At 57.6% G+C, this 13,407-nt stretch overlaps 1 protein-coding gene across 1 annotated transcript; it reads right to left on the reverse strand.

The window, feature by feature from the left end:
- Positions 1–889: 889 nt before the first annotated feature.
- LOC112962132 lies at positions 890–12,329 on the reverse strand. The gene is made up of 4 exons (XM_026058030.1): positions 12,209–12,329; positions 9,296–10,918; positions 6,372–6,658; positions 890–4,459 (listed from the first exon to the last, which is right to left on the reverse strand). The coding sequence occupies exons 1-4, from the start codon at positions 12,218–12,220 to the stop codon at positions 1,663–1,665; spliced, it is 4,719 nt and encodes a 1,572-aa protein (XP_025913815.1). The 5' UTR covers positions 12,221–12,329; the 3' UTR covers positions 890–1,662.
- Between the last annotated feature and the right edge of the window lie 1,078 nt (positions 12,330–13,407).

The following is a 13,407-nucleotide window of genomic DNA, read 5'->3' on the forward strand; positions in this document are numbered from 1 at the left end:
TAATTAGCTGCTCCTCCTGGCTGCCKCCTGCCTTGCAAGCCATCAGGGTTCACGTCCTCAGGCTTTTGCTAATCACGATGGCAGGAAAGTTATTTCTGTGCCAAATGGGAGCTGGTGTTCAGCCCCCAGGCTGTGCCGCAGAGGGCAATTCTAGCTACGGGGAGAGGCTGTGAGCGAGCAGCACCGAGAGACCTCGGAGTCGGGGCTTGGCCACGTCTCCTGCCTTACAGCAAGAGCAACGTCATCTCTGCAAGTCTCCCAGCCTGCAGGGATCTGAAGTTGCTGAACAGAAGGCTTAGCAAGTCATAGTAGTCTTTGCACAGCTCTCGAAATCAGGCTCAAAAATCTCCTGGGATAAAGCTCTCTAGTGAAAGTTTCACCACTTCCTGCGATGCCAGAAAAGCCACAGAAACAGACGCTTTTGTTTAAGTTTGGCACTTCCCTTTTTTGGCCCTGGCTGCAGCCCAGAAGTGCAGAGGTGAACACACACATCAAAACTTCGTTTATGAGGAAAGTTACCCACCTCTTTCTGAACTTCAAAGGAACTGGCACTTAGCCTGGATTTTGGGTACAGGTCCAGGTTAAATTATTGTATGAGAACAAAGTGATTGGCCGTATTCAAATGTTACTCTGACAGAGAAACCAGGACATGCAGCATCTTAAAGAGCTTTTGGGGGTACAAGATTTAAGAGAGGGGGGGGGAAAAAAACCATCAGTTTTCTCGCTCTGTCACTGCCTGTGTCTGTCAGACCAACAGGAGAGGCTGCAACTCTGGTCCAACATAGCTCTCTGACAGCTTGCACTGGTTCGGGGACCCCGTGCCCCAGCCAGCAGTGGGCAACCACCACAGGAGACTACGTCAAAAAAGAGCCTGGCATAGAAACACTCCTATCATCAGCCCTTTAGCGCATGGCGGAGACGCACACGGCAGACTTTAATATCAGTAAGGTGGAAACTGAGAAAGAGAGAGGAAGAGTTCAGAGTTGCCTGATGGATGTACCGGTGTGGACCTGTCCTGTAGCACGACCATGAGCGCTGGCAGCAGGGTCTCGGACATGTCAGAGCAGGGCCTCCAGGGCTGCAGTCATCCTCTGTGGCCGTGAGCGGCAGCGGGACAGGCGGTGGCAGCCACTGTCGGTGCAGGGATGCCATCTAGTGTCACTTGGCAGAAGGGCCCATGAGGCAGTGCCACCAGGGACGGGGCAGCCCCGGTCCCACAGGCTCACAGCCTCTCCAGGGCCGGACTAGGGGCACCCCAAAACCATCCCCAGCACAGAGAGGTCCTGGGACACCCTGCTCCTGGGATTCCCCTCTTGTAGTAACTGACAGGACCAAGGGAGCAAGGCAAAGAGGAAAAACAGTGCTGGGAGAGCTGTGCCAAGGCCCCTGGTCCCCCAGCATTGCACACAGAGCTGTGCTGATGCCCCGCTCCTGCCTGCRCCAAGAGCCCGCATGGTGTGTGCAGGGCAGGACCGCGAGACAAAGCAGCACCGCTGTGCTGCAAGCACGCACAGCCCTGTGCCACCAGCACGGCTCCAGGCTCCAGCTGAGATTAATGGGCAAATTGCCCTCCCTTACTCCAGAGGATGCAGGAACGCTAAATCACAAAGTGGAGATGCACCAGCTGCACTAAGCGTGCTGGTTGTGCAGGAGCAGCAACGCTCAAAGTGGTGCCGGCGCCTCCTCAGGGGGCCCTGGGGCAGCCCCACATCCCAAGGCCTGGTGGACGCTCTGGCATGGGCGCACGGCTGCCAGGGGTTGGACGCTCACCAGCCTCACCAACGCCACAGGTCCGCCTCTGCRGCGGGTGGCTTTGTAGAGGAGAAGGGCCAGATTCACCCCCAGGAATGTGCAACCAATTTCTAGCACGAGCATAGACAAGTACAAGGCAAGGGAGACCTGGCAGTACTGGTGGCTGGAGTGCAAGGTGCAGCCCCAAGCATGAAACCAGCAAGAGGACGAAGGCAGGGAGGCTGGCTGGGTGCTCGCACGGCCCCACGTGGCAGCAATGGTGAGGACAGAAGACGCAGGAGACGTTGAGAGGGGGCTGAGAGGGTGCTGGCAGGCAGAATTGTGCTGGGAGGCTGTGGCTGAGGGCTGGGTGCTGACGGTGGATGAGCACTGCACCATGGCCTGGTCCCACTCTCCACTTGGCTTAGAGGCTTGGTCGGATGGTGGGTGCGATGCCAGCATGGCCATGCCTGGCACGGCAGCCCTGTGGAGTGGCTGGAGCACTGACRGGGAGCCTGAGGCAAGGGAGGTGCTGAGAGTCCCCAGAGGGATGGCTGCTGGCCTCTCCGTGGGTGCTGGAGGAACAGGGGGCATTTGTCCAGCGGTGGCTGCCAGTGTGGTGGCTGACACTAGTGTGGCAGCAGGAGCTGGTGTGGATGGTGTGGGCTCCATGGTGGTGACTCCAGGAAGCTGCAGTCTTATGATGGCTGGTGTTGAACCAAAGCTGAAGGTCTCCGGTGGCATGGTCAGAGATGGGGTGGTGATGGAGGCCTCCGGTGGCACGGTCGGAGATGGGGTGGTGATGGACACCTCCGGCAACACAGTCAGAGATGGGGTGGTGATGGAGGCCTCCGCCAGCATGGTGGGAGATGGGGTGGTGATGGAGGCCTCCGGTGGCATGGTCAGAGATGGGGTGGTGATGAAGACCTCCGGCGGCACAGCTGGCAATGGGGTTATGATGGAGGCCTCTGGCGGCATGGTTGGAGATGGAGTGGTGATGGAGGCCTCCAGTGGCGTGGTCGAAGATGGGGTGGTGATGGAGGCCTCCGGTGGCATGGTTGGAGATGGGGTGGTGATGGAGGCCTCCAGCAGCACAGCTGGTGATGATTTGGCAATGAGGGCCTCCAAGGATATGGTTGGTGATGGAGCATTGATGGATGCCTTTGGTGGCACAGTTGGCAACATGGTGGGAATGGCTGCAGGCAGTGGCGTGGTTGGCAGTGCCAAGATTGGGAAGGCCCCTGGGGACAGAGTGGTCAGCACTGCAGTTGGGAAGGCCCTTGGTGATAGCATAGTTGACATCCCTTGTGATGACAAGGAGGTGAACGGCAGAGGTGGAGTGAAAGAAACTGAAGGAGGCAGAGTATTTGGGCAAATTAACTGGTCGTCCCTCAGTGACATTACTGCTTGCCCTGCCAGGTGGGGTGGACTCTTGCATGCCACTTGGGTGGGCAATTTAACTTTCTCAGTGTTGCCCTGGATCCAGCTGTGCAGGTAGCAAAGGTTGCAGTCACATCTCCATGTGTTCTCACTGAGATACAGTGAGCTGAGCCTCCCCAAGGGGTCCAAAAGCCCATGGGGAATACTCTGCAGCTGGTTTTTTCGAAGGTTGAGGGTTTTCAGATTTGTGAGAGAAGCAAAGACCTCGTTGTCCAGAGAAGAGAGCTGATTTGTGTCCAGCTGGAGGTCTGAGAGCTTGCTGAGCCCAGTGAAGGCTCCTCTTGGTAGGGCTGTTAGCTTGTTCTGAGACAACGTGAGTTTGTTGAGAGATGTGAGGTTTCTAAAGATGCCATCTGGAAGTGTGGCCAAACTGTTCCTGCCCAGGTCCAGCTCCCGGAGCTGTGGCATGATGTCAAAAAGGCAGCTGGGAAGCTCCACAATGTGGTTTGAACCCAGGGTCAGCAGCTTCAGTTTGTTTAAACCAAAAAAACCCTCAAATGGGAGAATCCTGAGGAGGTTGTTGTCCAAGAGGAGTTTCTCCAGGTGGGGCAGGTTCTTCAGGAGGGTGGGTGGCAGCACCCTGAGTCTGTTCCTCTGGAGGCTGAGCTCCAGCAGCCCCAACTGACCATCCAGCAACCCCTCTGGGAGGTCCTGAAGCTCATTCTCATACAGCCGGAGGACTTGCAGCTGGGAGAGTTTGCTAAAGGCATCCCTAGGAAAAGCCCTGATCCTATTTCTAGCCAAGTCCAAAAACATCAGATTGGCAAGAGAATCAAAGATGCCTTCTGGGAGAGAAGGGATTGCATTGATGTGCAGGGAGAGCTCTCCCAAATTCTCCAGCCCATCAAACAGTCCTTTGGGGATCTGCCTGATGTGGCTGTCTCTCAGCTCCAGTCTCTGCAAGCTTGGGAGGTTTTGGAAAGTACCCACAGATAGTTCTTCTAATGAGGCACCAGAGATTTCCAAATCCCTCAGTTTCTCCAAACCGTCAAAGGCTCCTGGTTCAACTGTCTTGATTTTGTTGCCAATAAACAGAATTTTGATCAGTCTGGGCATGTATCTGAAGGCACCTTTCCTTATAGCAGTGATGCTGGTCTGTACAAAGATCATCTCAGAAATGAAGGGCTTTGCAATCTTTGGGATCTCTTTGACATCATTTTTGGTCCCTCTGTAGACCTCCTGGTAATCCTTGGGGGTTTCATACTGATCTTCACTCAAGATTTGCTCTTGGCATTTATAGGGATGGAAGGAGAGGAAGAAAAGGAAAAGGAAATGCTGGTACATTGTCCTGAAAAAAAGAAGTTTTCAGATGTCAGATATGAAGAAAAATAAAATCTGTGTCCACAGCTCATGAATTATGGTATGACACTGTCATTCAGCTCTCAGCACTCTTCTACGCACATATCATAACTCATTTTATGAAAGAGAAAGATTGTACAAGCCAAAGTACACTGCATTTACAAGAATTCACTTCTGTTGATACTAGGGTTTGGAGAGAAATGGAGAGAGCACCAACTCAAAACTCAAGTGTGGGAGAGGGGAGACACTCCAGGAGAGGCACAGGCTAAACAGTGTCTGTTCTCTGTTCGCCTTCTCCTACACTTGGGTTCAGGCTGGACGTGCATCTGGGTGAAGAAGGCGAAGTGCTGCTGCCTGTTAGCACTGCCCCAGKGGGACCAGTTACTCAGCAGGGCCGTAGCTGATTCATATAACAACGGTAGCAGTCAGCCCTTTGCTTGCTACTGCAGCAGATTGGAAAGGGTCCTAGTAGCCAGCCAAGACCAGAAGACCTTGTTTACTCAKAATTTGCCAATAAATTTACAGCTTAAAACAGCTGACCACCTTATGCAATGCATCTGTGGAAAAAACAGCATTACTGTAATTTTTGTAACAACAACCATGACAGTGAGACACCCAGCACAAGTCCAACAACACCAGTTGCCCTTTACTAGGAAGGACACGTTTTTCTAGGTCATTCATGGTGGTATGCAGTGGTGCCACCCCAGCCTCTCAGCGCAGCTCCTGGGGACTGTCCAGTGTCACCCAGGGCTGCCAGAAGCAGATACACTGAAGCAATGATGCCTGGTGCATCCCTTTTCCTTTCTCTTCTAGCTGTCCTGCTGTAGGTTTCTGTGCCCATCCTTGGTCAGACACCTCTGCAGAGCACACTGTGCTGGATGGACTTGCTATTATTGGCACTTCTTTTAGTTCAGGAGGATTATTTAAAGTATTCCTTCTAAATAGCTCTTTTTCAAGGTTCCTGCTAATCACATCACAGTTTGGCCTTTCTTATGCAGCTTTTTCAGATAGAAATGGCTGATCTGTGGGTAGCAACTGAGCTTTATACTTAGGACTAGGCCCATTAATATCCACAAATTAACCATTTGGTGGCCTACRTTTAGGGCCATGATGTGGAAGCCACAGCCTGCAGTTAGAAGCCATGTAAATATCCCCCACTTCCACCTCGTCATTCTGAAACATCCAGCTAAGACATTCGCTCTGGTTTAACAGCAGAGAGCATCATACTCCAGCAGTATTTTTCATTTTGTTATTCACAGCCATAGGTGAGAGTAGGAGAAAGGGATGTGGACTGCTTCTTGGGCATCCAAAGCTTACTATGGAGAAAGCTTACATTGGGAGGTGACATTTCCTATGAAAAGACCTACAGACTCTCTGAAAATGTTTAGAGGTCAGCAAATCCAGAAGACTGAAAACCATTGGGTTCAAACAGAGAAATATGAGAGGTGAGGTATGTGCTTACTTCCCCACAGGGTTTCCCAGGGCCAAAAGCCACTGCTGATCCCTGTCCATCCTCTCTCCAAGGGTAACTCAGGTGGAGGAGCTGGGGGCTAAGAGTATAAAAGTGCATGCTTCACTGCAGCTGCAGGGGCAGAGCAGATGGCCTGGATTTCATGCACAGACAGGACAGGCTGGGCTGGGCGCACAGGAATGAAAATAAACAGTTTTGAACCACAAAGTGCTTTTAAGACTCCCTCATCGTAGCTGGCTGCATGGAGCTTCAGCATGGCCTGCCTCTCTCTCTCTCCCGCAGAGCAGGAACAAGGTGGGACAAACCACAGGAAAAGGCACACGATTAGAGCCTTGCAGCCTTGCTGCGGAGGAATGACAGTCCCCCCAGAACTGCCCTTTCTGGCACATTCCTGTTTTTAAAGAGCAGAAAAGCATTTTGCATCACTTACTTGGCCAAGCACTTCCAGCCCAGCGCAGGCAGCCACTCCAGCCACTCCAGAGGCGAGCCGAGCCAAACGGAGAGCGAGGCCTCCAAACGAGGGGATCCCTCCACCTGGTGAGGCCGAGGCCTCTTTATCCCCGTAGCAGGCGCAGGGTTTGGTTTCTCACGATGTCGGCTGCACAGGGAGATAAGGGGCAGCACGGGGACTGCATGCCCCGGTGCAGCACAGCCAGGCTGCCGGCACAGGGAGCAGTCCCTGAAACTTCTTCGAGATGAGGGGAGGCACGTAGCCCCTAGGTGTTATCTGCTGGCACCACTTGACCAGCCACATCCACGGAAAGCTGAAGATCTCCAGTCCAGCCTGTTCAATAGCCGATGGTCTCCACAGTCTCATATCTCCGGCAGCATAACCCATCGGCCTCACAGCCACCACCCCCGTCAACACAACAGAAAGGAGATTCTTTTACTGGGGCTTTTCCCAGTAAAAATTTCCAAATGCTTCCTTCTTCCTGAGCTGGCTAAAAGGCATCGCTCTGAAGCTATTTCGTTAAGCCTGCAACAGTGACGATGTCTGTGACTCTGCTGGACAGATCCCCTGACGTCTGGCTATGACTCGGCACGCACAGCTGCTGCTCTGCTCGAAGGCTCAGGCTGCCGAGCGATGGACCTGTGGTCGTGCCCTGGGCTCACCTCCACCATAACACAAGCCAAAGGCCTCCGGGGGGGAACCCAGGGCTCCCGGCAGGTGCAGTGCCTTGTGGGACAAAACACCCTGTCTGATTCAAAGACTTAAAATGTCAGGGAGCTTATCACATCCCACTGGGTAATTGCACTTTAACATTTCTTCTTCGGTTTTCACCTCTTATAAAAGTTCAGCTCATGCTTACCAGGCTTCACTATGCCTTTCCTGGCAAATTAACAAGCATTCCAAATTACTGCACGTATTCAGCAACTTTACCCCCTCCAGCATAAACCCCATACGCACGTCGCCTTTAACACAAAACATGCTGGCTCTCCTTGAAGGAAGCCCATCTATCATCTCGGAAACCCCAGCTCTTCTACGTTGCAACGGAGCAGCAGTTTCACACTGTGCACCAACAGAGGACAGGCAAGAGGAAAGGGACTCAAGGGCGAACCCAGACCCCCTGTGAGTAACCGCTGAGCGTTGGGGACCTCACCTTCCCGGCGAGCTGGGCCTGGGGGAGGTGGCAGGCCGGGGTAATCGCCTTGGCGCCACGAATGGTGCTAATTAAMCCTCCTCTGCAGCAGGAAACATGCGTGCGAGCACGAGTGCGTGTGGGAGGAGAAGACTCCCAGCTGGAACAGCTCTGTGCTGCCARTGCTATAACTTGGCGTGCTGGAAGGAGGCTGGTGCTGTCAGGCTGCAGCCCCCACCAGGGCTAACAGGGCTGGTTTTCCAGCCAAGCCAGCTAAGCTCGTTGATGCAAACAACTAAGACTCGTGTCCCCAGCACGGCCCCAGGGGGTTGCACACAAACCTGGACCTCCTTAGCCTCTCGCGCAGGCACATCCACCAGGAGCACATGAGTTTTTGTGGGAGAGAGGATCCGTGTTCTTTCAAGGGTGGGAGGGAAGCAAGCAAAGAGCAGAAAAGGGATGGAGTGAAAGTCTGCCCTATCCAAGACCAGTATTTGCCAAAAGGGCCTTGCTGTGGGATTGACATAACACAGCTGGGTCTGCRTACTGCTGAGCTGGAGCTGAGCAGCCCTGCGGGGAGGTGAGCGTGACCACGCTGGGTCCCCGTGGTGCCTCGCTGCTCCGGCTGGGCTGGGGTGGTCCCAGAGCACCTGGGACACCAGCCCCCAGGAAGAGCAAACCCAGCAAATCTTCAAGAGAAGACCCCAAGTTCCTCTAAGTGCAGGCAGGGTCAGGAGGCACGGGGCAGCTCGGGGGGGGGGGTGGCCAGGCCTCTTCTGGGCCATCCCAGCTCTCTCTGGCTCWGGAGAGTCCCGTGTCCCATCGGCCACAAGATGGTGCAGCAACACTGCACAGCAAACCCCTTGCCCCAGTGGGGACAGGGAGAAAGGCTGTGCTGGGCATGCTGGACTGCAGGGCAGCAGATCGCAGAGCCTGCTGGGTCACGCACACACACACACACTCGTGTAGCATCCCTCCTCTAGGGAAGAGCGCGCCTTACCTGCCTCCCCTGGGCGGGCGGCGCTGCTGGGACTTCGCACCCGTCGCCCTGAGCCCGTCTCCGGCAGGCAGACAGGGCCGTGCCGTGYGGCTCCAGGCGAAGCCCCGCAGGGAGGCCTGGGGGACAGGCCAGGGGCAGCCGCGGGATGGTTCCCGGTGAATCCCACCCGGCAGCAAGGCAGCCCTAGCCACCTTGCCCATGGGCTGACCAGCYTCTCCCTTGGACACCCCTCACCAAACTTGTGCCCAGGGGATTAATGCTGGCTGACAGCAGGGTCACTGCACAGCACGGGGAAGTGGGATGGGATTTGGCACTGGAGAGACGCAGGGGGCAGTGATAACCACGCCAGAGACCAGCACGTACTCACCCGCGGGYACCAGCTCCCCAGCACGCCCCAAGCATGGCCTTGCTGTCGGGGACGCCCCAGCCTGGAGGCAGGTGACAAGTCCCTCTCGGATTACAGCCACATTCGCTGCTTCCCCCAAGCACTCGGGCAGAGGCCGGGGAAAAGATTGCGTTTCTTCTCTCCACCCTGGGAACTGGCCGCACAGAAGTACATATATACAATTTAATGATACTTGAAATATACAGGGAACACCTGGCTGCGAGAATAAATACCACCAGTCCAGCTCTTGCGTTTGGCGACGGTTGGTGCCGGCGGCAGGGAGAGCAGGTGGGACGGAGCAGTGCTTCTCGGGCGGGTTTCGGAGCCGCAGCAGCCGGTCCAGGCGGAGCAGAAGCGGGCRCGCGCCCGAGCCCTCAGGGAGCGGAGGCTCCRGCGGGGACCGCGRCCCCTTCCCCTTCCCCTTCCCCGCCGCGCGCCGCGATGCTGACGCTGAGGTGCAGCGCGCCGCAGCTGGAGCGCAGCACCCAGGCGCCCCGGTAGGGCAGCCCCGGCCCCGGGGCCGCGGGCAGGCGCAGGCTGAGCTGCCGGCAGCCCGTGGCATCGCAGGCCACGTGCACGCTGCCCTCGGCGTCGCTGTAGGCGCACTGCCCCGGCGCCTCCTCCTCCTCCTCCTCCTCCTCCTCCGGCGCCGGCTCCCCCGGGGCGCCCCGGCACGGCAGCTGCTGCTCCGCTGCCTCCAGGAGGGAGCGTCCCTGGAGGGGAGCCGGCTCGGCGCAGGAGGCCGGCGCGTGGGCCAGGGGGTCGGCGAAGCCCTGCAGCCAGCCCAGGAGGTAGGCGAGGCGGCAGTCGCACACCCAGGGGTTGCCCGCCAGCCCCACGCGCACCAGCTCGCCGTTGGCGTCGAAGAGCCCCGGGGGCAGGCGCGGCAGGCGGTTGTGCTCCAGCGCCAGCGCCGCCAGGCGGGCGAGCCCCGCGAAGAGGCCGGGCGCCAGGCTGGAGAGGTGGTTGTGGCTCAGCCGCAGCGCCGTGAGCCTGGAGAGGCCCCGGAAAGCCCCGGCGGGGAGGTGCGCCAGGCTGTTGTGCGAGAGCGCGAGGGTCTGCACCTCCGAGAGGTTGGCGAAGACGCCCTCGGGCACCGTCTCCAGCCGGTTACGGGCCACCGAGAGGTCGAGGAGCTGCGGGGTGCCCTGGAAGAGGGCGGCAGGCAGGGCGGCGAGGCGGTTGCCCTCCAGGCTGAGGGAGGTGAGGTTGGGGAGGCAGGAGAAGACGGCGGGGCGCAGGCTGCCCAAGGCGTTGTGCTGCAGCTGCAGCCGCCGCAGCCTCCCGAGGCCGGCGAAGGMGCCGCGTGGCAGCTCTGCCAGCCGGTTGCCGTCCAGGTGGAGCTCGCTGAGGTGCCCCAGGCTGCTGAAGGCGCCGGGCGGCACCTGGGCCAGCAGGTTGTCGCTCAGTTTCAGGATGCGGAGGGAGGTGAGGGGGGCGAAGAGCCCCGGCGGCAGCTCAGCCACGGCGTTCTGGGAGAGGTCCAAGGTGTGGAGGTGCCGGAGCGGGTGGAAGATCTCAGGGGGAAGCACCTCGATCTTGTTCCTCCGCAAACGCAGGTCCTGTAGGGAACCCGCGGCGCCGAAGAGCCCTGGCTCCAGGGAGCGGATGGCGTTGGAGCCCAGGGAGAGCTTGCTGAGGCTGGGCAGGCCGGCCAGGAGCCCGGGGCTGACGGCCGACAGCGGGTTGCCCGAGACCTCCAGCTCCGTGAGGCTGGGCAGCCCCTGAAATGTGCCAGCCTCCAGCACCTGGATGTTGTTGTTGAGGAACACCAGCTTGGTGAGGGTGGTGCTGGAGCCCAGGGCCCCGCTGCGGAGGCTGCTCAGGGCTGTCTCCACGAAGAAGAGCTGGGTGGCATTTCCCGGGAGCCCTGCGGGGATCTCCCGCATCCTCTCCTCCGAGCAGAAGACTTTGGAGATGTCGTAGCACTGGCAGGATGGAGGGCAGGGCTGGGGGAGCCCCCCCACCAGCAGGGACCCCAGCCCCAGCACCGTGTAGACCGTCACCCTGCACTAGAGAAGGACCTGAGGCTCATCCCTGTGCCATGGCTGGGGCCAGCCCTGCCCCACGCACTGCTTCAGCAGGACAAAAAACTGCACCCCACAACCTGCAGCCTCTCTCACGGGCAGCCGCTGCCAGGGGAAGCAGCTTTTGTGCTGAGAAATACAGCAGGCGCAACCCTTTTTGGCCATGACAGCATGGCGCAGCCCACGAGGGCATCCCCTTGGCCGCATCCTGCAGACTGCCCCAGCGCTGCCCTTGCTCAGCCTTTGCRGGAGTGGGAGACTTTGCTCCCAGATCCCTCCCGTGCAGTGCATCCTTGCTTTTCCACCTGCGCCCCAGCCCTGCTCTTGACCTGTGACAACCAGGGCCGCACTGCCCTCACCAGCAGGCCCCGCGTCCTACAGGGCCATGGCCACAGCCAGGCCTGCAGGGACTCACTGAGACCACAGAGGAACCTGCATGCGTCTCTGTAGCTGGCGCAGGCAGGGTGCTACCTGCAGTGGGTGGCAGGGAGAGTACTGCAGAGCAGACCGGGCCAAATCAGCACTTAGTCACAAAGTGAGCAGGCTCCCCAAGACTGCATTTCTACATGCCCGTTACGTACTTCTATTTCTCATTAAAATTTTGGACCCAGAGCTTGCGATAAGGGTGTGTGGGTATGCAAGGGCATAGAGTCGAAATGCCAGAGGGGGTTTGTACGCTCGCAGGGCATGTGCACGCAACTAAGACACACTCCCCCAGGCAGTGCCCAGGAAGCACAAGAGCTGCTCAAAGTAGCCTTTGGAAGCGGCTTCGGATCAGGACTAGTGTCCTACACAGACCCAGCCGACCTTTCCAGCCCAGCACCACCAGGCAGGACAGTTTGGCACAGCTCTTGGTGCCCCAGGAGCTCAGGCAGCCCTAGGCGACCGGAGCAGCAGCACCCAGGCCTGTGGGATATTTAGTTGACCACATGCCTGTTCCCAGCCCACGCGGGGCTGGAGAGGCACTGACAGACTGCCTGAGCAGAGCAGTGGCCTCCAGGCCACAGCCAGTGCTCTGTGCCAGAAAGCTGGAAGTATGCAGACCGCCGGAAGCTAAATATTGCTCTCCTCCGCAGTGACGTCAACCTGGAGAAATCCCATTCAAGTGAGGGGTGCTCTGGATTTACGCCAGCATTTGAGAGCAGAATTAGGCCTATCTTTTCCTTTCCACCTTCTAACATGTTTTCACACAAAGCCAAAAGCAGTTCCTAGCATGCCCAGCTCCCTTAGCAAACCCATGTCACCAGCTACCTGAACCAAGCAGCTGCCACTTACCAAGAACAGCATCACGGGTCCCACGACTGGGTCCGCTGTGAATTCGTGGGAGCAAAACTCCTCCAGAAAGGAAGACGTTTTCTGTAGCGGATGTTGAACCCAGCTGACGAAACGTCCCTGCTGGGGCGGAGCTGCCCATTTCTGCTTATCGGTGACAGCAACCAGTGTCCTTGGAGCGCTTCAGAAATAACCCGGCCCCAGCGGGAATTGAGGTGAATGCACTCAGGGAGCAGAATAAAACCAGCAGTGAGCTAGCATCCTGGCAGGGAAGCGGCATCACATCCCAGAAGGTGCACCGGCCTCAGGGCAGTGGCAGGGCATTGCTGGCACCAGTGACACCCGTCCCACACCAAGGGTCAGCATGTTTGCTCACAGCAGCCCTCCAACAGCCTTCCTAGACTTTAATAAATGTCACTGAAGAATGGGACCAGCAAGTGCCCTTGCACAAGRGAGGGGCTCAGGCAAGGCTTATCAAGGCAAACCCAAGCCGTGGCAAGGCAGGGGCAGCATGCCCAGTAAGGCTCTGGGACCATCATTGTGCAGCTCGGAGAGCAGAGCCACCAGCATTGATTGCATAAAGCGCTTTCCAGCCTGGGATGCCGATCTGAGGCCGACCAGTGGTGGGCCGGCCAGACAGAGCCCATGGACCAGCCAGGATCCCAAAAGCTTGCCACCTACCTGGCAGAGCTGGATGCTTCTCCCGGGGTACTTAAGGAGACTTGCATGGATTTGGCTGGCTGGATGGAGCCAGGTTGCTCAGGTATGAAGAAACTCAGCTGTGTCAGAAGAACAGGCTACCCTGGCTGTCAGCAGCTGGCTCTAAAGGGAGCTGAGTGAGCTCCCCCACTCCAGGCCCAAGCCTGATAAACTTGCTGAACCCATCTCTTAGGAGAGGACTCTGCAGGAAGCATCTCTATGGAKAAGCTGATGGAGGTCTCAGCTCTTTCTCCGAAAGCTGTCCTCCCGCTTTCAGTGGCTGGGACCTCCTGCAACCTTGAAGCTACCAGGTCTCTTCTCCTAGTCTAGACCCCAGGCCAGCCCAGGCTCCAGGACTGCAGGCTGCTRACTCTCTCTCATGCCAGCCAGCCTCTGTGGGCTTTTCCTCAAAACAAAACAAAAAAAGATTTAGGAGAGGAAGTAATGCAAAGCTCCCATCCCAGCTGGGTTATTCCAAGGGCACAGGGCCGCGTAACGCGTAG

The sequence above is a fragment of the Apteryx rowi genome, unplaced genomic scaffold (assembly GCF_003343035.1).
Source record: "Apteryx rowi isolate R43461 unplaced genomic scaffold, aptRow1 scaffold_142, whole genome shotgun sequence".
In the NCBI taxonomy this organism is placed as follows: domain Eukaryota; kingdom Metazoa; phylum Chordata; class Aves; order Apterygiformes; family Apterygidae; genus Apteryx; species Apteryx rowi.